At 44.4% G+C, this 27379-nt stretch overlaps 1 protein-coding gene and 1 long non-coding RNA gene across 2 annotated transcripts; one reads left to right on the top strand and one right to left on the bottom strand.

Annotated features, from left to right (window-relative positions):
• The first annotated feature begins 1975 nt into the window (after positions 1-1975).
• On the top strand, positions 1976-20941 carry LOC103050832 (aquaporin-3). Its single transcript, XM_007441701.4, has 6 exons — positions 1976-2232; positions 11700-11826; positions 15025-15162; positions 17532-17650; positions 18338-18555; positions 19291-20941. Exons 1-6 carry the CDS (start codon positions 2125-2127, stop codon positions 19457-19459), a joined length of 879 nt encoding a protein of 292 aa, XP_007441763.2. The 5' UTR covers positions 1976-2124; the 3' UTR covers positions 19460-20941.
• LOC148214339 (uncharacterized) lies at positions 15173-23378 on the bottom strand. Its single transcript, XR_015798267.1, has 3 exons — positions 23272-23378; positions 19266-19483; positions 15173-16260 (listed from the first exon to the last, which is right to left on the bottom strand). It is a non-coding gene; the product is annotated as an uncharacterized LOC148214339 (long non-coding RNA).
• Between the last annotated feature and the right edge of the window lie 4001 nt (positions 23379-27379).

The raw sequence follows: 27379 nt of genomic DNA, 5'->3' as shown, positions 1-27379 counted from the left end.
TCTCTGAAGACTGGGGACATGCCATCTCCTACTACAGAAAATGGAGATATTTTGAGATATCTCAATATCTATGAACTAAAAAAAAAAGAGAAGAGTTCCCATTGTTAAGCTTCGTTTCTCAACTTTTTCCATCCAACTCCGTGGAAATTATTCTTTCTGTTTCTCTAACATTTAAAAATAGCTAATAGAACGTATCCTTTAGTGCTTTGTGCCTTTAACTTGTTCAGGAAAAGGAGGCTCATGTGCGCTCTGGAAATTAAGCCACGGCCCCCTGCCACTTTTCCCATCTCCGTAAGTTCATCTGAAGGGTTGGCTGCATTCAGACATTTGGACGGAAGGGCAGCAGATAGGACTGCATTTAGCCCTACCACCCCACTATTTATTGAAACTGTGAAAGGGGCAGGAGGAGCGTACAGGGAGATCAAAAAAGTCAAGATGATGGCTATGATGCATGCAAAAAAGGGATGGCACTTCGCTTGCGTGGTCATGACCACCACCTTGACTTTTTGGACCTCCTTTGGGGATGCCTCTGGAAAGAGATCACTGACAAAAGCACCTGCTAGAATTCAGGCAGGGAAAGAAGTCCCTTAAAAGTCTGGGCTGAGTGAATCAATCCGGAACCAGGAATTCCAGATGGAGATCCATCTGCTTGTTCTCCTCACCATGGAGAACTCTTTTCTTCAGTCCTCTGAGAAGCAGAAACTGCAGCCTCAAGACCGCCAGGAATCAAGGTGACTGGACTACAACTCCCAGCATCCTTCACAACCCACCATATTTTGGGTTTGGGACTGCTGGGAGTTTTAGTTGTGCAATGTCAAGAGGGCATCAGGTAGGTTTGCCCCATTCTGTAGAGTCAGAGACACCAGGGAGTCAGCGGAGGGCTAAAGCCCGGGGTCAAGAGGGTGGGTGGTTCCACACACAGGCCAACCATTGTGCGGTTGGGTTGCATTCAGTGCCCTGTGAAGGGCTTTGTGTTATTGTGAACTCAGCTGTCATAGTTTGTAAACCATGGTCAATGGCTCTGTGGTACGGAAGAACTCAGCCATCATAGTTTGTAAATCAGAACTGATGACTTTGTGCTATGGGTGAACTCAGGCATTGTGGCTTGTAAACTGGTTTATGGAGGTATGAATGAGGTGTGGACTGAGGCCCATCTATGACTTCCAAGCAAATCTTCTTTTACACCCTGAGGTTTGAGGGGGGGGGAGGGTGAGAGTGAACACAGGTGCCTCAAGTCTTGCAGAGAGATTGTTCCCCACATCTTGTGGAGATGTCTGTTCCACCTTTTAAAACTCTTCTGCCCCCCCTCCCCCAAAAACTCCTCCAGATCCACTCTTGCTCTGCTTGCAGAGCTGTTCCATCTCTTGACCACTCAGAGCCTCTTTGCAAGCCCAAGCCCCACACCATCTCCCCTAAAACCCGGCAAAGGCAGTCTGTGCACACTCAAGGGAATGATTTCCAAAGAGACTCGGGTCATAACCCATAGAAAACATTGGTGGGGGGTTTGTTTCTCCTCCTGGCCAAGAAATCTCTTCCTGGTCTCGATCTTCACATCAGATCAGCCAACCTAACAGCCCTGTGCTTTGATCCTCAGGGAGCAGAAGGCGGTGCCTGGAGCGACGGGACGGTGGGGGCTGATGCTCCTCCAGGCACGCTGGGACGTTTCTCCTGGGAAAAAGAGGAAAGCCAAGGGGCTCTTTCCCCTGGCATGGAGCATCTTTTTCCTGGCTCCATGCCCCTTCTAGCAGTCTAGGGAGGAGTGGAATCAAATTTGGCCCCAGCCCAAACCCCCTGCTTGAACTGGGCAGTGTCTTCAGGGCGTGTGGGAGTAACTCTGCTGAGGAGAAGAAGAGAAGGAAAGGAACGAAGAAAACCACACACTCAGTCTAATGCTGTCAAGTGGGTGTGTCGGGGTGAGGGTGTGCGCAGCAGCCACGGCCACGGCAAGTTGCACTTGAAGAGGGGCGGAGAAGGATCCAAGGGCGGATCTAGGGTCCCTCTACCTGCTTATAAGCTGGGGCAAGTCTGGATTCTGGCATGAGCCCCAGAGAGCTGCGGCTGCCGGGTTCAGACAGAGGCATCTTCTCGCCACCCACCACACCCGCCTTGTGAGCTCCCGGTGCCATGGGGAGGCAGAGAGAAGTGCTGACGGTCCTTGGACAGAGGCTGAGGATCAGGAATAAGCTCCTCCAGCAGGCTCTGGCTGAATGCCTGGGCACGCTGATCTTGGTGGTACGTACGTGGACGGGGGACCCAGTGGGGAGGAAGAGGAGGAGGAAGGCTTTTACTCTCTGGCACAATTAAGTGCCCTGCCGGAGCATGGCAGGAATACCATGGGGTAGAATAATTCACTGGATGATTTTGTATTTTCTGCAGCCCACCCCAAGGCTGGGTTTGCACACCGGGCTCCAGCAAGATCTGTTGGCTCTGTTTGCACAAGGCAAGAACCTTGGTTAATGTTAATGTTAATGTCGGTTGGTTTACATCCAGCCTTTTGGTTGATTTTGGGGGAAGGTAGGACCCAACCTAGGGGCCTCGGAAATGGGCTTACTTAGGGGCCAGGCTCACCCTGTTGTGTGAATGGAACCAGTTCCTGAAAAGCTGGCAGGAAATTCTCGGCTGCTGAAATGAAAGCGCTGGCAAAGGTAACATTTCCTTCCTAACTATGCCCAGGATGGTAGGAAGAATTAAAAAGGCTTTCTCAAACTGGCTATTTGGAACAGCGCTCAAGTAAATGGTGTTGAAGCGCTCTGCATAATTGGAAAGTTTGTACATTTGGTCCCGAAAAGCTTGAATTTCTTGAAAGTGCCCCTCCAACCTCTTCCAGAATTCAGATGGGGAATGCTCTGTATAGATAATATGTAGAGCAACATTGCAATGATTTATATCAACAATCTTGTCCTGGATAAATTTTATAGATCCAGTCCCATTTCATAGATGAAGAACTACTGCCAGATGTTTGAACGGCACAGGACTCTTTAAAGGAGAAAGTGCTCCCTGTTTGAAAGCGTGCCGGTTGCCTTCATGGGGGTTTCAGGACTGGCCACCAGCTCCCTCTGAGCAGAAGCTTGTAGAATGGGTGGAACAGCCCCAAGGGCCTCACCCAAGTTCCCAGTAAACTCACCTGCAGTTTGAGCCCAGACCTAAATTCCTCATGGTCCATGCGTGTGTTTCCTCCTTTTTCCAAAATGTACGGGTCAGCCTTAGTGAAACATGGGGAAAATGTCCCCTGGCATCTTTTACATTTCATGAAAAAGGGAAAAACCGGACTACCAGAATTGGCAAAGAAAACTTCAATCAGGCTTGGAACGGAGAGGGTTTTAATTCTGAAACTATCTTTGAAGAGGGTAAACTATTCAGGCTTCCAGCTGATTTTGATGGTAATGAAGGATGGGGTGCCTCTAAGGGGCCCAGCTTGGGCACCACACGGAATTGGCATGGCTGGATTTTCGTTGTGGACATGGACAGATAGGGAGTGGGACGCTGATTTAGGAAAAAGGTCAATACCATCACCGGGAGAGGTGATTCACATTCCTCCATTCAACCAGAACGTTTAAAATCACCCTGTCTTGTAATTGGTGGCAAAGGTTGGCCTGGAATGAGCACCAGGCTGATTTAAATGGTTCACAGCACAGCAGCAAAGCATCTGTTTAGCGGACCCCAAATCCAAGCATCTTGTACAGGAATCCATGGCCATCAGCAAATAGTCCTTTTAGGGTTCTGCCCGTGGCATTTTGGCACGGGAGACAGAAGATTGAAACATGTTGGCCACACCTGTGCATTCATGCGCTGATTTCACCCAGGACATAATCTCCTGTTGAAGCTCTACTGGAATGCTTGGCTACTTGGAGAATTCAGTGGTCCCCTTAACTCAGTGCTTCTCAACTTTAGCAACTTTAAGATGAGTGGACTTCAACTCCCAGAATTCCCCAGCCAGCCCACTCATCTCAAAGTTGCCAAGGTTGAGAAACACTGCTATATAGAGAAGAGAGAGAGAGAGAAGAAAATCAGGCTGCAATAAAAATGCAGCCCTATTATCATAAAACAGCAGACCATAAAATCATGAACGCGATGGTTCTTAAAATAAAAAGAGGGAACCAGCCAAGGGGAAGATGGGGCCCTCCATGAAAGCTGCTTTGTCTTTGGTTGGTAGATCTGCAAGATTTTGTACTACTTCTTCCCTATTTATCTTATCCCAATTCCCTTACGGACGCTGTGGCTGAACAGGTGCCCGATGCTACTTCCATTTGGCAGTAGCTCAGCTGTGGCCCAACAAATGACTATTGTCCTCTACTAAGTCACACATATCATGCAGCTCTTCCATGGCAGGGTTCATGTGACATCTCTTCGTGGTTAACTATAGTTTGCTGAATTAATCCTGTTGGCTCAATTCACAGAATACGATGTCTGCAAACTTGTCAGCCAAGTTTTGAGCCTACTCTGTGGGCCAAACTCAACCCCTCTTTCTGTAGCAAAGGACATTAGAATCGGTGAGAACATTATAGGGTCTTGTTCCCCCCACCGTATAATTTGGTGATGAGGGAAGGGTGATTCTATGTTTAAAAAAAACCAACCTGTTCTGGGAACAGCCTTTGAGTGAGGTCAATGATGTTTGCACACAAGAATGGTTTGAGTCCTTTTTCCCAGTGTTTGCCTCTTTTCCCTCTGTTCTCCAGTCAGCTCCGTAGCTCACATGGATAAGAATGTGGGGAAGGGGTGTCTCCTCTCCTATTCAAGGAGCTGCTGAGATGTTTGCAAAAGGCGAGAAAGTATTGCAACGAGGAAATACTGTAGCAGAGGGATTAACCCTCTCTGCACTGACTTTGCCCAGCTGTCCCAGCCAAGCCAGCGTGCACAGATACACCTCCGTAAAGCATTGCTTCTCCCCCCGCCCCACCCTGCCCAATGGGGATAGCCATTCCTGGAAATTAATGGAGCTGAAGCACAATGGGCAGTGTGGAAGTATCATCTGAATCCCATTTAGGGCTGCAAGCAGAAATATGACGTTTCAGAATTGCCAAGTGGTCATATTTAGGAACGACCAGCAGCTTGTTTTTGCAGCAGAACCTGCTTTTCTTTTAGTAGAATCGATGGCAAACCCACATCTGGCCGTTTCCTTTCAGTAAGCGTGTGCTTCTGCAAGCCTAAAGGTGTGCGCAGAACTGGGTGATGCTTTGATTCAAAAAACGATTCAACCAAATCGCTGAATCTTCAGATCAAATCTCTGGATCTCCAGATTTGACAGGTTGATTTTGAATCATTTCAGCAATGCAAGGGGCTGCCAATGGGAAACTTCAGAAGCTGAATCATAGATTTTGGGGTGGGGTGGGGTGGGGTGGGGTGGGGGGGTTGGTGAGAGACAGCTCTGGAGGTTTAAGCTATCTTCCCATGTGCTGGAAGAGTTGTCACCAAGCTCCGATGAATCTCTCATTCGAAACCTGGTGAGAGATTCCCAGCCGTTACTATACATGCTTCTGCCATTAGATCACACTGATCTTGTTGTTACCGTAGTTGTCCTGAGCTGAGTTCTCCCTGGATAATTAACTGGCAATCTGACAAACAAAGTAATATTTGCCCAGCAACAGTAGTAATAAAATTATCTCCTATCTACCCCAGGGCTAAATTCCTAAAGGGTAACAGGGCTAGTCCGTGCGTTGCAGCAAAGTGTCTTAGTCACTCCTGACGTCTCCCTGGACGTTCTTCGTGCAGCCCTCAGCGCCTCCTCCTTACTCCTGCATGGGGCACCAAATGCTGTTTGCGCTCCTTTGGGTCTTGGGCTAGTTCAGTTCTGTGGTCTTTATGGGCCTGTGCAGATTCTTGATGCTAAGGCATCCATTCATTATACTCTCGGCAAACTTACCTTTTCATGTTTTTAAGAAGATTGGAGAACGTGCAGGAGAACCTGGGGAGTAAGAGAGTTAAACGAGATAGGTCCTTTAGAGTTTGATACTCGATGGGGATGTTGGGCTGCAAGGAGACAGTTGAGGGAAGAAAAAGAAGAAAGGATAAAGAGATGTTTTTAAAGTAAGCATGGAAAGAGAGAAGAGGCTATGTTTGTCCAGGTCTGAATAGCAGAAAAAAAGAAAGAACAGGAGATACTCTTGGAGAAGAGTCTAAAACAGTGGTTCTCAATCTTAGCAACTTTAAGATGTTTGGATTTCAACTCCCAGAATTCCCCAGCCAGCCATGCTGGCTGGGGAATTCTGGGAGTTGAAGTCCATACATCTTAAAGTTGCTGAGATTGAGAACCACTGGTCTAAAAGAACAACCTCTAAGTTGTGGTGAGAGAAAGAAAGAAAGAAAGAAAGAAAGAAAGAAAGAAAGAAAGAAAGAAAGAAAGAAAGAAAGAAAGAAAGAAAGAATCTATGCATAAAAGAACAAGAAGTGTAATTTGCAGCAAGGAAGGACAGGGAGAATAGTTTATTAAAAGTGCCAAAGTAGAGGAGAATCAGCAGAGATATCAAAATGTCTTGAACGTTTCAGTCAACAGCAACAATGGTGGCTTAAGCCAGAGAAGGCTTTAAAAGAGTTAATGAATTGGGAGAAGATTAGGGTTGCAATTTTAATCAACTGGTTGACTGAATAAATAAATAAAAACATTATTCAGCTGAAAAGATTTTGCAATTAGTTGGGCAGAACATATTTTTGTTAATGAAACGTATGCTTAAAAATATTAAAAAGAGGCGTTCTCCTGTTGCTCTCTCGTCCAGAAGAGCATCGTCAGTGATCAATTAATGGACTCAAGGAACCTTAGCTCTTTTTGAAAAGCTCAGCCGGGATGGCCCTGGTTAGTAGTTGGATAGGAGACAACCAGGAAAGCTCAGGGCTAGACTGGGAAGCTGAAAAGCATCTCAGCCCTTCAAAATGGCTGCTAAGAAAACCACATGGACATACTTGACTTGAAAGAGAGTTTACCTTTTTAAGTTAAAAAAAGGACTGCAGTCTAACATTGCTTCTGAGTAGACTCAGAAGCGAGCTGTGCCAAATCCATTAGGACTTACTTTCCTGTAAGCTTGCACAATACCTTTGTATAATAAGGCCTCAGGTCCTCACTGCATTTATTTGGGAGAGACCAAATGGCAGACTTCTTCCTGAGCGCGTCTGCCTGTGTGTGTACCGTGTTGTGTTGGAAAACATAGGAACATGAAACCCGAGTGAGAACCTGCTTTCCTTGTCAAACCCTACATGCCTGGAGCAATTCTCCTGTCTCTAGAAATATTTCAACAGTGCCAACTTTAATTAATGAAGCTGCACAAGGGAAGATCCCTATCACATCTCAATGAGAACAAAAGAAACTCTTGAAAGCTTGAAAGAAAGCAGATTTTCTGGGGGGACCCTTACGTTTGACTTAAAAGGGCTCCCCTCTCCCCAACCATCCTTTCTGAACAGGGGAGATGAAGCCAATTAACAGCTTTAATGAATTCGGTAGAGTTACAATAGAGAAAGATTAATTTTGGCAGGAACCAGCTGGGTTTCAACATTATCTATCCCAAAGGCAGGGAACACAAACAGTGCCTTGCAGGTGCTTTGCCGGCTCCCCACTGCACCCCCTAGGCGGGGTGGGGCAGCTGTTGGAAGGGGAGATGGAAAGAAGATGATTTAATGTTGTGTGGCAAGCAAAGCAAGCCTCATGGGGTTCGTGCAGATGGATGCCCCCCCCCACCTTCCTTGTCTCTTATTGTGGTTATTATTTCAAAGGAAGGCGTTGCCAGGATGAGTGCAATCTGAATCAGGACAAGGGTGGGACCGAGGGTGGCTTTATCACTTGGCCCAGCAAGCCCTGATCGTGATCTTGCTTCCTTTGGGTGGCTACTGAGCAACAACTGGCTGGCCTTGATGTGCGGAGGGCGGGCTGGAGAATCCGGATCGGGTTGGGCTAAAGCCCTGGAGGCTGTCTGCTGGGATCGCGACCCAGAGTCTTCCTTTTCTAGAACTATTTTACGTACATTATACCTATATTGAGGGTTGGTCCCTTGATGTGAAAAGCTAGAAGGTCAAACGAGATGTCTCTTTGAAGATGTGGGATTATCTCAATGATTATCTTTCACCGAAGGGTAGCCTCAAGAGGCTGCAGGTAGCCCTCCAAACTTAGCCCACCTTAAAAAGGCAAGGGAGGTTGAGCTGATTAGGACTTCCATAGCAGACTTCCAGGAAACTTCAAGGCTGTGGACTACCCAGTGAAGTTTAGAAGCAAAACTTTTTGGAATAGGGATGGGGTGTCTGCAGGGCATGGTCAAAAAAAGACAAGATGAAAAGGCCAGAGCTTCAATCACACCGTCATGGCCATCATCTTCACTCTTTTGACCACCCCCTGCAGACACCCCTGTTTTGGAAGAAGACAATGTCAAGCCACTTGGGTCTACTTGCCAGGAAGGCCACATGGATGTGGCCAGGAATTGAACTCGACTTGAGTTTTATCTTCAGTAGTTATGATTGTGGGCAGAAGAGTAGCAGAGGTGCTTCGTTTGAGATGAGACCTTTTCCCATCATTTATGGTACACCATTGCAATGGAGATCTCCTATGCTGTAATCAGCCATTCAACCCAGCATGATCCAGGTGTGGGGTGCTTGCCCCTCTGGTTGGACGTTCCAATCCCGGCACATCTGGAAGCCTGCCTTAATCTCCTCAGAGACCCGATCTCAGGTCCTTTGCATTGTGTTTCAGAGAAAACAACTATGGTTATTGGCTGCATCATTACTCCAGTGTAGGGCATGAATTGAGTAGGCACCTCTGCTTGGTCCCCTCCTCAGGATTTCAACAGGTTGCGATTCCTCCTCCCTGCACATTTTGGCTGCTGTTTTTGCTAGTGCAACTAATGAAGTGCAACTCACCGTGTATCCTTTTCTTCCTCGTCTGGTGATTTTTGTCTCTTTTGATTTTGCTTTTTGACCCCTTTTAAGATGCTCCCCTTTGTTCCTACGCCAAGATTTCGGCTTGCAATCCAGGGGCAGGAAAGGTTCTGTCTGGAAGCGATTGAACGGAAGATTCTTAATCCTTGCCTCTTTTTGCCTTTTGGCTGCAATGTCCAGACCGTCTTTTGTGGTAGCGGCTAGACGGAAGAAGGAAAAAAGGGAATATTCTGCAAAAAAGCATCAAAGCAGGCTTCTGTTGGGGGAGATGGAGGGGTGGGAACTCTCAGCTCTTTATGCCCAGCCAGGCTGCTTAGAATTAAGCAGGACTGGCCGTTCCTTCAAAACCCAGCGGAAATTGTATCTTTTTTTTTTTTCCTCTCGGGCATCAAATGCTCAGGAAAAGATAGACGATTGTTTTGCAAAATCAAAGCTGCCTCCACATAAGATGTGCCTCAAATGCAATGAGGGTTCAAGAGGAAAACACTGATTTTTTTTTAAGAACAAACAAACAAGAAATATTGACCTGGGTTTGTTCTTCATGCCAGTTGCTCTGAAGTGGGGAAACGCTTCACCTGAGTGGCTTGAAAATGTGTATTGCCCTTGCCCAGATTTTTTTTTTTCAAAGAAATCTTAGCAGCCTATTCTGGGGGACTAGACTAAATAGATCTATTTTCCTTGGGGTAGAAATGAACGGCTCCATGTTAGCCTCAGTCCAAGGTTGGGGCGTGTGAGTGGCGGGAGGCAGAAGAATCAGACTTCTCCAACCTGGTGCCCTCTAGTGGTGGCGGGTGTAAGTCCCATAATCCACAGTGCAGTCTCATGGCTGTAGGGAACCCTAAACTGAAGCCAATAAAGTGCTATAATTTTTTTTTGTTTTTGCAAATACACTTAAAATCCACTTCATTTGTTGAGGCACCTGGCGCTTTTCTATCTTCTATCTATCTTCTATCTTTCGCCGCTCCTGCACTGCACAGACTAAGAAAGGGGGGAAAAATGGCTTTTTTTCTGTTTTTCAGTTCCTAATTTTCCCTTCCTTTCCCAAATCTGCTTTCTCCCATGTTCACTTCTTTCCTTTCTCTTTCTGCCTGTGACTTACCGAGAGATTCAGGAGAAATCTTTTTTCCAGCTAACTTCCTTCCAACTTTGCCTGTCCCAATCATTCTTTAGCATCTGTAAGATGGCCAAAAGATCCTGAAATGTTTTCCAGAGAGGTTGGTCAAGATGGCACAGAAAAAGGCGGGGGGGATGGTGCTGTCCTCCCACGTACTGTGCAAAACGTACCTGCTTTGGTGGCATTTGGGACGTGGGACTTAGATTCCTCCCAGCATTTTGCATGGATGTGCACTTTTCAAAGCAGGCAATCAGGGGTGAAAGCAGAGAAGGGCGGGGAAGAATGAGTTGCTATGGGCCAAGGAATATTTCCATGCCAGCCCTGTTCCGGGTGTCAGTTTGGACCCACGGTTGTTTTATTGCTCCACCGTTGCGTCCATCCCTCTTCCTTGCCGCCTACATCTTTTCTCAGATGAAAGCCATTGTTTTTTGACAGCCCAAAATGTGACAGGCGCTTGGAATAACTCAACTTGCTTGGCAGTTTTGGGTCAAGCCCGACTGCATTGTTGTAGTAAAGTTGTAACTCAGCCAAGCTTACAGAAGGGTGCCCACTAGAAATCTTATCATGTCCGTCCCCGTACAAGAAAGTTCTTACTTGGAATGATAATAGGGTTGTCTGACATAAAACTGCAAAGAATGGTCTGTGTGCCGGGCATTGATTCAGAGACCGTATTTGTTTAAAGTTCAAGGACAAACAACTATTCAGGACCCTTTTTTATCCTCTGCTGTGAAGTGAAAATTAATCACCTTGTCAGTGGAAGGAGGAGGAAGAAAACTAATCTGAAAGCAAACAGGACTTGATTGCATAAGAACCTGAGGAAAAATGGAGAACCTTTTCTGTTGGTTACTTAGAAACTCTCCGTAATGCTACATACATTACTTGCCTTAAAATAAATATCAGGTGATTGCACCACGTAATAATATTCCTCAGCAAGAAATGCACAATCCCCTGATTTAGGAAGAAATGCAACTCTATTGCAGTGTTTTTCAATTAGGGACCTACATGGCACGTTTCGCAACACAAACCTGAGACAATTATGTTCTTTGATGCTCAGTTATGTTAGCTAAAGTCGGTTGTGGTGCCAAGATGATTCGGAGAGTTAGTAGCAAAATGATCTGGCTTGAAAACGTTGGATGTATGATCAATGTGTTATTTGGTAGGGCAGAAGAGACTTTTGTAAATGAGGTGATTCATCTTAAGAAGATCTGCACAATTTGAATTCTACTAAGTTGGCTCCTGAATACTCCTACTTTTATTTGTGAAAACAACCATCTCCTTTTCTGATCCTTATCTGGTGGGTGGGGACATACACGTGAATGAGGAATCTAAAAAAATTCTTTACTACGAGATGGCTTTTCTTCCAATCTGCAGCATATTTGACTGTTGCACTGTGCTGAAGACTTGTTTAGGCGGTTTTGGCCTTTTTAGAATTGTTCAAATGACATGTAGAAGACACTCAACCCAAACTGTATGAGTTTTAATATTTTGAAAACTCCGCTGGGTGAAAAGGGTTAGTGACGTCGCTGGTTTCCAGCCCATCAATGCTGTCCACTGCTAGCTTTGGTGAGGGAGCGTCCTTCGGGGTGGTTTATCTTTAAACTGTCTTTGAATGTATGAAGGTTTGGAAGAAATGAAAAGGAATTGGTGGGATCCGCAGAGTGAAATTGGCTGTTGGCCTTTCTTGCTGCCAGACTCGTATCAACTGGACTTCACCAAGATTCTTTGTCCTTTTCAGATGTTCGGTTGTGGGTCCGTGGCCCAGATCGTGCTCAGCAGAGGGAGCCATGGACGTTTCCTGACGGTCAACCTGGCGTTTGGTTTTGCCGTGACGCTTGGAATTCTGATTGCTGGACAAATCTCAGGTACAGGGACTTTATTTAAGTAAGAGACGCCCAGCTTATGTCCCGTGACCCTGGGCAGCTCACGACCACAGCAATAAAGAAAAGAGACAATAAAAAACAGCATCCAAAGAAACAATTCAGAGCAGGGCTCTAGAACAGCTCGCCTCCATACATCCACGTTCAGTTTCACTGGGCTCCAGCCTCATCTCATCCCAACGCCCCGGGGAAAAGCCACCGTTCGAAAGCCTTCTGGAAGGCTAGAAGGGTGGGAGCTTGCTGGATTGCATAATCCCTGAATGTATGGGTGGGTGAGTTGGGAGTGGTCATCTTGGCCGATCTGAAGAGTATTGCGTTGACAAAGGATGTTGTAACTGATCTCTGAATTTTCTGGTTGGATTATGACAAAAAAAAAAATAATAATAATCCCAGATGAAATTGAGAGTCACTTTGGTCTAGTGGTGAAGGCCCCAGGCTGGAAAGCAGGAGACGGTGAGTTCTCCTCCTGCCTTAGGCATGAAAGCCGGCTGGGTGACTTTGGGCCAGTCCCTCTCTCTCAGCCCAACTCACCTCACAGGGTTGTTGTTGTGGGGAAAATAGGAGGAGGAAGGAGTGTTAGGTATGTTCGCCACCTTGAGTCATTTATAATAATAAGAAAGGCAGGATTAAAAAAAAATAAAAAATAAAGGCTGACATGGATAATAAGCAATAAACAATGTTCCTGCCCTGGGCAGGGGTTGGCTAGGTGATCTCCAAGGTCCCTCCCAACCTTTATATGTTATGATTCGATACATAAATATCAGATTAGGTCCATTCTACAGATGTGCTTAAGGTAGTGATTGGCATATGCTTCCCCTCCCTTCCAGCAACTTATAAAAAAATAGTTGTTTGATTTTCTTTCTTGTTTTTCTCATGAAAGGATGGGATACAGGGAGGTTCAGCCTCTGCCAAATTTAAACGTCCATCCAGGCCTCCCCCAGACAGGCTGAACATGGCCGCTGGGTGCCTCATGGTGAACCAGTGAGGACATTGCCATAGCCCTGGGACCGTTGGTTGTTGGAAGGAAGTCATCCAAGATGGACCGTAAAGGTCTACTCTGACCGATCAGGCCAATATTCTAGAGAGCAGGGGCTGGATGGGGGGAGGTTTCTTTAAGAAAAGATGGTCATCACAACTGCCATCTTGACTTTTTTTGACCCCCGGGGATGTTCTTGGACTGGACTTTCAGACTCTTTAACCAGGTTGGCTTAAGAATCAGTGGCTGCTTTGGTACAGCATAAGATTGCTTAATGTTAATTGTGGCTTGTTTTGGGGCAGAGGGGTTTAGGGTGGGGCACAGCTCCAGTGCTTTTGTTAGTTTATGGTTTAATGCTTCTCAGTGGTGGATTGGGACTCTTCAGGGGTCACCAACAGCCTAGCAAAAAACCTCTCTTCTCTTCTCTTCTCTTCTCTTCTCTTCTCTTCTCTTCTCTTCTCTTCTCTTCTCTTCTCTTCTCTTCTCTTCTCTTCTCTTCTCTTCTCTTCTCTTCTCTTCTCTTCTCTCCTCTCCTCTCCTCTCCTCTCCTCTCCTCTCCTCTCCTCTCCTCTCCTCTCCTCCCCTCCCCTCCCCTCCCCTCCCCTCCCCTCTCAGGTTGAGAAACACTGGTCCAGACAATGGGTTAATTCACTAATCCGGTTCAGGGTGTTGGTGAATGCCATTCCTGGTCACCTGTTGGGCTTGGATGGGTGAATTCAGACTCTGTCTTGAGGTTGGTGAGCAGCAGGATTCACTGCAAAGCACCCTGAGACCAAAGCACATGTGCAATGGTGCGGTTGCGTAAAGGCTGGGATGACATCCTTGTGTCCCAGCGTCCGCCCTGAGGACATCAGTTGTAACCTTCGTGTAATGATGCCATCATCCAGGTTTCATCATCTGCCCCCGGAGGATGCCCTGCAGATAATTAACTTGAGGCTGAGCCATGGAGAATTCCTTGTGGGCTTCTGATGCAAACCTGCTAAAAAGGAAGGGAGGAAGGAGGGCTTTCTCCTTAAGTTTAATGAGACAGGGCCGCCTTCATCAAAGCAAATTTAATCAAGAGGCAGTGCAGACAGAGGGAGGGGAACACATCCACGACTAATTATTCTGCTTAAGAAAATTCTTCTAGGGTTGCCCAAAGGAGGCAAGATTGAGGTAGTCCAATTTAGACCAGCTCTAGTTTTGGCATTTGTCTGGCTCAGACCTGTCCTTCTTTCAAGACTTTGATCCTTGCCACCATTATCATATGAAATGAGGCTAATTTTCCAGGGAATTGGCAAAGGGCTGTGGGGATAGTCACTAAGAAATGTAGATTTCTCCTTTAGTTAATAACCCCATAGCTGAAATGGGCTTTTCATGTATTGGGACTTGGTGAAGGGGCTTTGGGGTTAGAGGAGGATGGATGGGCTGGTGGACCCCAACTCTTAGCATCCTGCAAACCTGGATAATTTTTTTTGTGTGTATTTATGTATTACTCCAGTAATGTTACAAGCTCATAACATTTGTAATATTTCGTTACCATAACATTGTTACACCTTATTACTATATAGCGTAGGCTCATTCTGGATTCAACAAAATTGTGATTCAGCCCACTGTGCATTTAAAATTCAAATTTTGTCCATGATTTTTCAACCATTGCTATAGACCCTACCTTTGAATTCCATTTTTCAATTGCTCAATCGTCCAAAAGTTTGACTTATTCTAGTTTAGGCAGCTAAAAGTAAGAATATAATATGTTTGTTATTAATCAACATAGGGTCCTCTCCCTCAAATATATGTAATAAGCCCAACTCAAGAACAAATTCTACTTTTTCTTTAATTATAGACCTTACTTCCCAGAAGATTTTGGCCAGAATGATGCATGCTTTTCACAGGTCCACCCCATAAGAAGAAATGTACTCTTCTTTTTACATCCCCTCCCACATTTATTGATTAATTACTAGATATATAGATTAAACCTGTATGGTGGCCAAGAGGTATCCCACTGGTTTCCATAAATTCTGCCAGTCCCTTTCTTCCATTCATTTACCTAAATTTATATTCCAAACTTCCCGCAAACCTGGACAGTTAAGAGTCATCCTGGGGCTGTAATTGTGAGGCTTGGAGGCCCACCAGCCTCCTGCTTTCAACTCACAGATAAGTCCATCCAATAAGATCTCTGTATACTTTAGCTTCTGACATATGTCTAACCATGGGATATTTTATAGGTGGTCATTTGAACCCTGCCGTCACCTTTGCTATGTGCTTTATGGCCCGGGAACCCTGGATCAAGCTTCCGATTTATGCCCTAGCCCAGACCCTTGGGGCTTTTCTAGGGGCAGGCATCGTGTACGGCTTATACTTTGGTGAGTAAATTAAAGCACCTCTTTCTTCCTTGGCCTCATGGCTTGGGTGTCTCTTTCAGCTTACATCTTCATCCATGTGGCCCCAACCTCCTTTTCTCCAAGGGACTTGGGAAGTAAAGGGACACATTGTACGAGATCAGAGACCTTGCAGTCCATGGGCAACAACCTTGGATTCTTTTCTGGGCAAATGTTATCATTGCCACTGAGCTTAGTGGGAATTGACCACTTTCTCTCCAACTGCTCCCAGGGCATTTAACAAAGAGTGACTTAATGTACATTAAAGGAATAAGGAAGTTGAAATTAACATGGATTCTGTCCAAGGCCCTGTGCCAGGTTATTTTGGGGAAGTGATGTAGGCTCATTCTTGTCTATATTGTCTTTTGGCTATCAGAGCACAAGTCACTTTGGCATTGCAACTCACATTTTATCCCCAACTCTTCCACCCAAAAGTGGTCCTTCACCCCAAGTATCAGAAATTTTAGTCTGTGACTTTCTGTTATGCAAAGTCATACATCATCAGTGATCTATAGTTTGTCCCCCAAATCCTTTTAACAGAGTTGGGGATTTGCGGAGAGAATGACTGCTACTCATAATCATAAGAGCTTCAGAGATTGACCACTATAGAAGCAGAAGGCTGATCTGATCCTGCAGATCTCTGTAGGTTCTTACGGTAGAATTCCTTGGATATTCCAGGACAACAGTTGATTCACACATCATGCTAAGCCATGATTTTAAGCCCCTGTGTGCTGAATAAGCTATCTTGCTGGGTTCAAATGATACCCTAAACTGAATCTACACAAATCACATGAGGGCTTTGCATTGTGTGTGAACTCACCTTTTGAAACATTTACCAGGCATGTTTTAATACTGGCTGGTATTAGAAGTTTATGTGACTAGATCTTCATTAGATAGCCAATGTGGATAATGGTTAAGGTGTTGGAAAGGAACTGGGAGATCTAGGTTTAATCCATCCTCAGCTATGGAAATTCATTGGATGACTTTGGGCCAGTTGCTCTTTCTCTACCTGTCTCAACCTGACAGGGTTGCTGTTGTAGGGATAAAGTGGAGGGAGACTTCCACACAAGACCTTCTGAGCTCCTGGAGAGAAGGTGGGAACATAGGATGGATAGACAGACAGACAGACAGACAGACAGACAGACAGACAGTATAATTTGAGATCTTGATAGCAGGAAATGTCTCTACTCACTAATATTAAATGGGTAATGCATCAACTTGGAATGTGCTCAACAGCACTTGAAAAGTACATAATAAAGGGAGGGCACGGTCTGAATGTGCTGGCGATGGAAAACAGATAAAAGGACGCTCATTAAGCACTCAGTAGTTTCATAGGTTTTGTGATCAGCCCATTATAACTTAATAAGAGAGTTACCTAATCCAACTCTAAAGAGATTACAGCAATTATAAAGGTCTCGACAAAGTGGCCCCATCTACAGAATATCTCTACAAGATTGTCAGACCATAATATGCCAGTTGACAAATAATAATATGGTTCCAGAGTTTGGGCCTCGGTGTCTTAACAGCGAAGCTAATCACGTCTCTACCTCTTGGCATGGTAATGAGTTCCTTTGCCTCCAAGTTCCTGAAAACTATCTAGGTAATTCATATCACCATCAGAAGAGGGGGTGGAATGCTAGCTCTCCATTTTTATGGGGAGATGTACCTGGTTGAGATGTGCTCAACTAGGCACATCTCCCCATAGAAATGGAGAGCTAGCATTCCACAACTTGTCTGCAATAATGCGGAATTAATCCCTCTGGTTTTAGCCCTTTTCGGACCCAATGAGCTTCTCGGACCCACTGAGTTTGGGCATCAGGTCCCAACATGACTTCCAGATTAGCTAAACTCAAACAAACAAACAAGAGCATTTCTTTTTGCGCAATTCCATCTTAACTGTGGTAGGTAGGGAAATGTTTAATTTATATTGTATTGTGCTCCATCTAACCTGTTGGCATCAAGTCTCATGGAGCTATTAACTTTAAAATAGGCTGATTATGATGGACATCAAAGAACTAAAGTGCTTTTGAAGACTCTTTGTTTACCAGGGCAACACTCAAAGCTCCTTACTGTGATGGGAACAGTAAAAATGCTGTATTATCTTCATGGATATTCCCTTGCTGAGGGGTGTCTGTTGGGGTGGTCCAAAAAATCAAGATGGGAGCTGCAATGGCATGATCAAAGACCTGCCTCATTTTTACCTGTGTTTCACATGTGATACATGTAACAAAGGGGCACGGCTTTAATGCTCCTCCTCCTCCTCCCTCAGATTAAGATGAAGCTTCCTCTTTGGGTGACTGGGAAGGAATTCTGGGTAGTTTCATTCAATTGTCTGTTTTGATCCCTTTTTTTAGATGCCATCTGGGCTTTTGGTGACAACCAACTCTTCGTATTGGGCCCCAATGGGACTGCTGGCATCTTTGCTACCTACCCATCTGAGCATCTGAATTCTGTGAATGGATTTTTTGACCAGGTAAGGCACAAATGATCATATTTGGGGCCCATTATGCAAAGTCTCACTCTCTTGAGAAGGCAGCACCAAGATGGAGGGATGGCCATGGTTGGGGACAGATCGTCCTGGGAAAGGTCTAACTGCGTGGTCACTTAGAGTCAACAATCACTTGATGTCACACACTCTGTCAATCAAAGCTCAGAAGCCTGGCATAAGCCATTGCAAACTAGCCATTTGTTTTAATGGCCAACCAGATGAGTGAATGAGAACTTTAAAAAGTTCTCATTCACTCATCTGGTTGGCCATTAAAATGAATGGCCAACCAGAATTGGATTGGGGAGGTGGCACTGGAGAAATGTTAGTTTTTGGATGGGATAGCACCAGGAAATTCCAGGACTGTAGACTGGGAAATTGAAAATCCATACCAGAAAAAAGGTAATGGCTTATTTTTCCATATCTCAGCAGATAGTTCCCTGTACTGAGAAGCTAAACTCAGTTAGGCCTCATTAGCATTTGGAGGGGAGACCACCTGGAAATTCCAGGGCTGCAGGATAGACTGGGAAGTCAAAAAACACCCCAAAGAAGGGAATGGCAAACTACTTCTGTGTCACTGTCAAGAAACTATCAGGAGGTGAGCTCATCTCAAAAGGGTATTTCTTTGAGAAACACAAATTGTAATCGCCTTCTTTCTACCCTTTTTCTTCTCAGTTCATTGGCACTGCAGCATTGCTGGTTTGTGTTCTGGCCATTGTGGATCCTTACAACAACCCTGTCCCAAGAGGGTTGGAAGCATTTACTGTTGGCTTCGTCATCTTGGTTATTGGAACATCCATGGGGTTCAATTCTGGTTACGCTGTCAACCCAGCCCGAGACTTAGGGCCCCGTCTCTTCACAGCCATTGCTGGCTGGGGTACCGAAGTTTTCACGTAAGTGGCTTTTGCATGTGGTGAACCTTCCTTAGAGAGGGTTCAGACGCAAGTCAAGGGACCATCCTTGTATTTGCTGTTGGTTAAGTTTGCAGCAAGTAATTTGTCTTGGAACTGAGCTCAGCTTCTGGTGGCTTATAAGGTCCACATCCAAGGCATCTTCTTGCCATGATGCACAGGGTATATATTTAGGCTTCTCTTTGAGAAGTAAAAGAATACATACCATCTTGCTGAAGAGAGCCCTGTTGAGTGAATCACTAATCAGAGTGTGCTTCCTGAGAAGAAAGACACAGCCGTGGTAAAGCAGAAGCCCCTGAAAGGGTTCAACCGGGAGACTCCTCTGAAGAGCTGAGGCTCAAAAGATCTTGAGAAACCATGTTCAGTGCCACAGGAAATTTCCAGAAGGCACAGTGGGTGAGATGGGGTGTGGTAATTGATGAACAATGCCATTCTTAAGGATCGCCCAATGAATCTGAGGATTATGTGGAGGCTATAGTTTTGCTGGGTCCCATCCGTAAGCTGATAGCCCGGGATCCTAAAAGTCAGTTTTACTTTTACAATGCAGTGAAAAGAGAAGGATAAGGCAGTTTAAAGCAAAGCAAAAGAGGAAAGCCAAGCCACTATGGTCTTGAAAAGTATGAAGAGAAATACAGTAAGTCAGACGTGGTGATGGGAAGAGAGGAGACAAATCCAACTGCATTTCATCTCACCTTTTCTTCTGCTTGTGTCTTGCAGCACTGGTAGGCACTGGTGGTGGATTCCCATCGTTGCTCCTTTCCTTGGTGCCATCGCAGGTGTTATGGTCTACCAACTGATGATAGGGTGCCATGATGAACCACCTCCCGAGACCAGTGACGAGGAAAACGTCAGGCTGTCCAAGGTGAAGCAGAGGGACAATGTCTGAAGCTGCTGAGCAACACAGTTGTTCCTGGGACATTAAAAAAAAATGATAAAATTAAAAGACTGAAAGAACCAAAGAAGAAAGCAAAGCGCTCACACAACAGGATATCCTTTGAGTCTTTTTGGAGTCTTCTCCACGCTTCACTTCTTTGTCTACCCTTGATGCTTCTGTTAAGGCAGCTTTCTCCCATCAAGTTCCCTCCAGATGTTTTGGAACTAGAATTCCCAGGTTTCTCTTTGACCATGCTGGCTGGGAAGGATGGGAATTACAGTCCCAGCAGATCTGGAGGTCACCACATGGAGGGAATGGCCTGTGAATATGCATATCTAATACCTTGTTGTGGGATTAGGATCTAACTTGGCTTGCTCTGAGGGACAACCTGTCCAATAGTTCTGGCTCGAGGTGGACTACTTGGGCTACCTGAGGCTGCCCTTTCGCTAAGTCCTAACAGGTTTTCTGCTTTGGTCCTCTCTGTTGCTTCTTCTTTTGGCCTGGGATGGGTTTGAAGGGTATGGATTCATCTTTGTAAATAAATTTGGGGCCACCACTTGAGAGAGGGATGGGAAAAAAGCTACTGCAGCTGCTATTCTCAGCTGGATAGGCCAGATCCATTCATTTATAGGGCTGGATTTTCTGCAAGACATTTTGGGTGAAAATCAAGGATTATGGCCTAACTTGGTCAACTTTTAAGGTGCAAGAAAGGGAAACTTCCAACAATATTGACTGAATTCAAGATTATGGGTAAGCAGGAAAAATCCAGTCAAGAGGAAAAAGCTATTGTTTTACTATTGTTGGCCTTAAGCAAAACACTATACAAAAAGAGTTGCTTTTCAATGAGATGAGTGGTGACAAATTTGATATATAAATAAAAAAATAAAATAAAATAAAATAAAAGTTGGCTGGAGGGGGTCTCTTCCCAGGCACTCCAAATGCCACAATACATTTTGTCCCAATTAAATAAGGCTTTTACCTTCTGAAAAACCTGCCTTTTTTAATTTTTAAATTTATTTTTTTAAAAATTTAATTCTTGCTTTAACCTGTTTTTCTTCATTGGTTTAAAAATGCCTTTATAAAAAGATCTTCAGATGGTTACCATGTCATTCACACCCCGGTGGGTTGCTGTCTTAAGCAGAGTACAGCAGGGTGAAATGGAGTGCTGAATTTTGGCCCAGGCCTTCTGCATAGGTCTGCTCTTACTGCCTTTGGGGCAGTACAACGGAGCTTGGAAGAGAACCAGCTTGGTAATATCATGCAATAACTCATTTGGGCCCAATCCTCTCCTTTCAACATTAATCAGCAGAAAATTGAAAAAGCGCTTCCATTGAAACTATGTAAGAGAGAGAGAGAAAAAAACATGTTTATATTCCCAATGTGATACAAACTTCTTGTAAATTATGGGTTTCCTGAACAATATGTAAAGTTTTTACCATTTGTACTGTATTTCCAGTTTTTTAAAAAAACGAAATAAATACATTTCTTGTATAATTGCTGTTATCGTTTTACCGTATTTGTAAACTGGGTTGTAATAGATATTCTGGCAAAGGAAATGCCACCGTTTTAGACTAATGAGTTACACTGAATTCATTACATTTATATTTTTGCACATCAACTGAAGGTTCAGATTAGCATGCTCAGCTTGGCACCTACAGGGGCTGTCAACATCTGTAAGATGGTGGGCACAGCATCGGTCAAAGCTCTGCCCCATTTGTTTGTATGCGTGCATGTATAGACATCCCCCCTGCCTTAACACTGTTGTTAAGTTTTCTTGGTTTAATTTTGGTTATTTTTTGTGGTTTATGCAAATCCGGACTGCTTGGTCAATTTATGATTCAGTGTATTCAACAAATCCAGAAAATGTTCAGTATCTAGATTAAATATATTTTGTGCAGATTAGGCAGAGCCATCTAGCAAGCGTCCACAGCTGAGAAGAGACTTGGACCAGGGTCTTCCCAGTCCAAACTGGTCTTTGAACCACTGTATTGTACATACATATGCAAATATATTTGGCATGACAATGCATTGGGGAAAACAACAACAGCTGTATGTGTGCTGGAGATCCGTCCACTCAGAGCTGAATGGTATTGGAGGTCATCTGGGCGAAACCCTGCAAGAAATTTGCTCCTTCACAAGTACATCCAGGTTCTCCTTAGGAAGTTCCACTAAAAGAACGTCTGTCCCCATCTTTCAGAGCAGATGCCTGATAAGCAAATGAAATTTTGTTTAGTCAAAATTTCCTTTCAAATATGATGATATCTACAGAAAAATCCCTGGTAGAACTTGGACCCACCATACTGTTTCCTTTTAGGGTGAACAATTTTAGTCTGAATGTAGAAAAAGAGGAAGAAAGAGAGGTTAAAGAAAGTTTAAAGTTAAAAAAGGAAATGTGGTTAAAATTAGTTTACACAATTCACTATTGTGCTCAAAACCTTTCAATCCTGAATCATTTTTGCTTCCAACAGACCCATTCACCACTTCCTCCACTATATTTATTTTTAAACCTTCTTCTCATCTTCTTTTTCACAATCTCATCAGCAAAATTCCACCACAACTTTTTCAGTCTTCCTCTTCTTCTTGACCCATTTACTTTTCTTCCATATTCTTCCAAACCACCTCATTGTGTTTCTTTCGTCCCGGTCATTCACTTTTCTAGTCAAAGCACTTTCCATCAGGACTCATTCATTCTTGATCTTTTCTTCTCAGCTTTTACCCCACAGACTTCTTAAGCACCCTATTCCAGTTGCATTCGTCTGACCTTAAAGTTCCTCCTGGCATATCAAACTCAGCTCTGTCTAACAAGTGGGCAGAAGCACACTCTCAAACACAACCATTTTCACTTATTTTGACAAACATTCATTCTTCACAACAGACAATATACCACCCACTATTTTTCTACCAGCATTTGCATGTCATAAAATTTCTTCAGCCCTATTTTCCTCTTTTGTAAACATTCTGCCAAGATACACAAATTCATCCCCTTTTTCTAGTTTTTCATCATTTAAATATCACTTGCAATCATTCATTTCGTTTTCCTTGTGAAACACAGTCACCTTGGTCTTTGATGCATTAATGTTCAGATCCCTGCTCCTTGTCATATCACACAATCAGTCTAACATTTTCTGCAGGTCATTTAGATTCCCAGCCAACAACACGGGGACATCTGCATGGAAACATACATGCAATTCACATTCCCAACTAATGTACCTCTGACCTTTATCTATAAATACATTAAACAAGAGTAATATCAGATATCCTTGTCTTATTCCTTGCTCAGTGGGGAACCACTGGTTAAGCATTCCATTTATTCTCATGTGTGCTTTACTTCCATGATATCTTATCACGTTCGGCAGCCAGCCTTTAATTTCTATTTGTGCGAAGCTTTCCATAATTCAGACTTATTCACTTTATTATTCCCTCATCTCTAAATCAACAAATGTACAACAAATCTTTCGCACATTCGTACATTTTTCAGTGATGCACTGCATCAGCCTTGTCCCCACCCCTCACCCCCGGCATGGCATAAAAACACATTGCACTCCCCAAATTTTGTTGATGCCCACCTTTTGGACCCTTTTCATCAAAGTTCTGTCAAACACCTTCCCAGGAATACTCTGCAAACTCACCGCCCTGGAATTTCTGCGTTCCCTCTTGCTACTCTCCCTTGTAGAAGGGAACAGCCATGCTGGCATTCTTCCAATCATGAGCAAAGATGCCGTAATCATTGCACACTCAAAACCAGCAGCACAGCCACTCCTTAGGCAAAGCCCATCCAGATGTTAACATTTCTCCCATTATACCATCCATATCTGTAGCCTTACCATTGTTCAACACTCTCACAGCATTTATAAACGATTTTTCATCAATCTTTTCTTGGATGCTGACATTTACAGCATTCATTACAGACCCACTCTTCAAAATATCCCCGTCATTCTCCTACAGATCTCTGGAACAGCCCTTCCAGCACTTCCTCCCTTGGATGCAATCCCAAACCATTTCATCACTTTTATTTTTAACTCAGTTCACTCGGCTGGAGTCTCCTGGTTTAGCCAGCAGAAGAATTTCCCTCAGAATCATTCTGTATTCTCCCTACTTTTTAATTCTCACTCTTCCTGGCAACCAGATTCTTTGCATATGCCATCTTTCCTCAGTCCATATCAATGTTTTTCAACCTTGACAGCTTTAAGATGTGTGGACTTCAACTCCCAGAATCCCCCAGCCAGCATGCTGGCTGGAGGATTCTGGGAGTTGAAGTCCACACATCTTAAAGTTGCCAAGATTGAGAAACACTGGTCCATATTATACAACATCTTCCTCTTAGCCTCATTTTTCTGCAGCTGCCATTCTTATTGCTGCATTTCCAGTTCGTCATTCCAACTAGCATCTTTTTCAGACTTCTGGGCCACTCTGCAACGTAATCTTTTTTGCTGTGTTCCAAGAAGCTTCTGCATCTTCTTTTCGTATACCTGCTTTCCCTGCATTCTGTTGAGCGGTCAATCAGTCTTCTAAGACTTTTCATTCCGGACTAAGAGCTTCTCTTCCGGTAGTCCTTCTACTTTCACTCTTATTTCTTTCACTCCTTTCCTTTCCTTCCAGCCCATTTTTTTCATCAGGATCCACCCTTGAAATGGTCGGTCCCACATTTGGAACTTCTCATCACCCTTCACACATTGACCCACTCTTTTATCACAAGCAGGCACATCAATCATGCATGCCTTTAGGTTTATATCAATTCTTTGGCCATGTGTGCATATGAATAGATTTAGGCTTACGCACTGTGCCTGAAACCCAACAGACCTTTTTCTAAGCAGATGCTCCCCAGACAGTCCCCATTCTTTCTTGGGTCTTGGCCCAATCTAATAGACTACTTTTTTTGCCCCGGATCACCTTCACTGAGAATGTTGCCTAGTTCTTCTGTGGTTCACTATTCACCGCTGCAACTCTCACCAGCCAATGGTTGCTTCTTTCATACACACCAATAGCAACCTAGAAGATAGCAATTCATACTTTCTGACATACATGTTAGCCCTTTCATTCATAATCATACCTACACCTTTATCTCCCTGCATGTATTCATCAGGTCTGCTCCACAAGATCAGGCCACTTCATTTATTTATTTATCACATTTCTTTCAGACCTGTCCTTCCTCCCCCTTATTCTTATCTATTTTTCTTTTCTTTCATGCATTACTTCAGGCTCTTCACCCTTCACGCCTCTTAAATTCCAAGTTGCAATCTTTCATCTGCGATGAATCGTCATCAAATGAGCTCATAGCTATTGAGCTCCACCACCCATCATGAGTTTGGTCAAACAAAACTTTCACATAATGCTTTTTAGTAAAATACTGTAGCTATAGACCAGTGTTTCTCAACTTTGGGAAATTTACGTTGTGTGGACTTCAACTCCCAGAATTCCCCAGCCAGCCATAATGGCTGGGGAATTCTGGGAGTTGAAGTCCACACATCTTAAAGTTCCCAAGGTTGAGAAACACTGCAGCTTTTCTTGCTGATGGTCAGGAAAAAGTATACCAGTCAGTTTAGCCACCAAATTTTCATTTCAGTATCTCCTCTTACATTGTTCAAGAAAATCCTTTAAGAAATCCTGTATCAGTCAAGACTTCAATGATGCTGCAAACCTTTATTTATTCCATTCAACACTTGGGAGCCTGGGATGGATTTATTTTTATACTCCCATGTTGTATTGTTATTGTTTTTGCCTGTTTAATCTAGCACTGAATTAACCAATCAGCATGGTAAATTACCAGCTCTCTAACTGAACTTAATATTAACCATCCTTCATTTGTACAAATGCAGATCATGAGCTTGTAGCTAATGTGGTTCAGTTTGCTGTAGGAACATAGTGGTAGTTTCTTAGCTTAACATCAGAAGAAGTCTGGTAGCATCTTTTCATTCTAGCAAATGTTATTAAAAGACATAGATAGAACTGAGAAGTGGCCAGACTCCTGATTTTGGGCTACAACAGTCTAACCTGGTTCTCCTATCTCAGAGGGTTGCTGTTGGGGGAGATGCTGGAGAATGGAGTGTGATGTAAGCAACCCTGAGTTCCTGTAGGGAGATCAAGAAAGAAAACAAGTTGCCTAAAACATGCTCCCCAGCCCTCCTTCCTCATTCAATAGTTTCGCCAACGGGCATTGACAAATCCTCTTCAGGTCAGTACAAGTTTATTTAGTCAGAGGAGGTCAACACTACTGACTAATGATCCTGGACTTTCATGGGAAGGTGATCTTTTACTATTATGCTACTGTCACTTATGGACTCCAATAGAGGCCATGTATCCTCAACAATGTGCAAATAGTGGGGGAGCTGCCTTTGGGCCTACAAGCCCAAGGGCTCCCTGGCTCCCTCTTGCCCCACACCTTCAGCAGTGGGCTGGAATGAAGGAGTAATGTGAACCTGAGGAAAGAGGGAGGGAGAGAAGAAGAAGCTGTCAGGGTTTCCTGTCAAATATGGCTGATGCTATCCAGCATGGAACTTTCATTGCATACTGGTATGAAGCCACCACAAGTAGATGATTCCTTCCTTCCTTCCTTCCTTCCTTCCTTCCTTCCTTCCTTCCTTCCTTCCTTCCTTCCTTCCTTCCTTCCTTCCTTCCTTCCTTCCTTCCTTCCTTCCTTCCTTCCTTCCTTCCTTCCTTCCTTCTTCTGTTTAGTGTTCCTCAACTGGAAATCTCCTACTAACAGTGTTGGATTACAACTTCCAGAATCCACTAATAGCAATGGTGGTTGGGGATGCGGGGGTGCATCCATCTGGAGGAGGACACTGAGTTGGGGAAGATGGATCCACAAACATGCTGTGGCACAGGAAAAAACAGAAAATGACTTGAGAGGCACTTCTTGTCTTTAAATGCAGCCTTGGAATAGCCAGTTGCCCGTGTCTCCCTTGTGGGCTACCTGAGGACTATCCAGTGGCTCATCCCCTGCCTGAAGGCCATGTCTCTTGGTGATGGTGGAAACTACTGGTCAGGCTTGCAAAAATATTCTGACCAACTGGGGCATAGGGAAGCTGGGGCAAATCAAACTCAGATTTTGCCCGGAGGATAGAAAGGACATGTTAAGGCAGTGAGACACACTTTTTTGTTTTGACCTAACCTGTTTGGAAATGTTTAGGTTCTGTTCTCTGTGACTTCACTTGCCTCGTGGAGGAAACAGTAACTACTTTGTTTGTGTGTTTCTTTGTGCCTGACCTGGACCAATATGACTCTCCCAGCATTGAGAAAGGGGTTACCTCTGTTGCCCCTTGTGCAGGAGGTGTGGCATCGAGAGCAGTCCAAAAGGCTGCACTTTCATGTTATGAAACATCCCCCTTCTTGGTCGCCTCTCATGTCCCCTGTAGGCATTTTGCAAGACCAGGCAGGCTTGCCTGGAGTTGGTTCAGAAACATGACAATCTGAATGGGATGGCGGTTCTGACATGGTGGCTGTCAAGACAGGCTGAGCACTAGGAGAGGGCACCTGCATGCCCTTCAGGATACCAGTTGCAGCCTAACCGTGCCTTGCACCTGAAAAAGTGCGTGTTTTGCAATGTCACTCATTAGGGTTGTCCCATGCTCTTGAGTGTGAGCTATTAGACCAGTGTTTCTCAACCTTGGCAACTTTAAGATGTGTGGACTTCAACTCCCAGAATTGAAGGCTGGCTAGGGAATTCTGGGAGTTGAAGTCCACACATCTTAAAGTTGCCAAGGTTGAGAAACACTGTACTAGACATTTACACAGAGCCATTGGCTATTAACCCTACAATAGACCCATTTGTGAGAGCCTCCATCTTAGTTGTAAAAAGAAGGAGTGTGCAGAGGTGAGGCAGTGCATAAACATTTCTCAAGCAGACCTCTTTATCCTGAGGTGGAGTCCCTGCATCAGGGGATCTGCAGGGAGGGTGTCAAAAGAAATCAAGATAGCAGCAGTAACCGCAAG

The sequence above is a fragment of the Python bivittatus genome, unplaced genomic scaffold, assembly GCF_059951505.1.
Source record: "Python bivittatus isolate LINGU-HERP-01145 unplaced genomic scaffold, Pbiv_v1 ctg000570_np1212, whole genome shotgun sequence".
In the NCBI taxonomy this organism is placed as follows: domain Eukaryota; kingdom Metazoa; phylum Chordata; class Lepidosauria; order Squamata; family Pythonidae; genus Python; species Python bivittatus.
Note: the sequence above shows the minus strand (reverse complement) of the source record. Positions and strands in the feature narration are given on the sequence as shown.

Bases quoted from the DNA above. Each gene is read 5' to 3' on its own strand.
- LOC103050832 (XM_007441701.4), top strand. From the start codon at position 2,125: ATGGGGAGGCAGAGAGAAGTGCTGACGGTCCTTGGACAGAGGCTGAGG. The intron at 15,163-17,531 runs GTGAGTAAATTA...CCCTTTTTTTAG, and splicing joins CGTGTACGGCTTATACTTTG to ATGCCATCTGGGCTTTTGGT. The intron at 18,556-19,290 runs GTAAGTGGCTTT...TGTGTCTTGCAG, and splicing joins TGGGGTACCGAAGTTTTCAC to CACTGGTAGGCACTGGTGGT.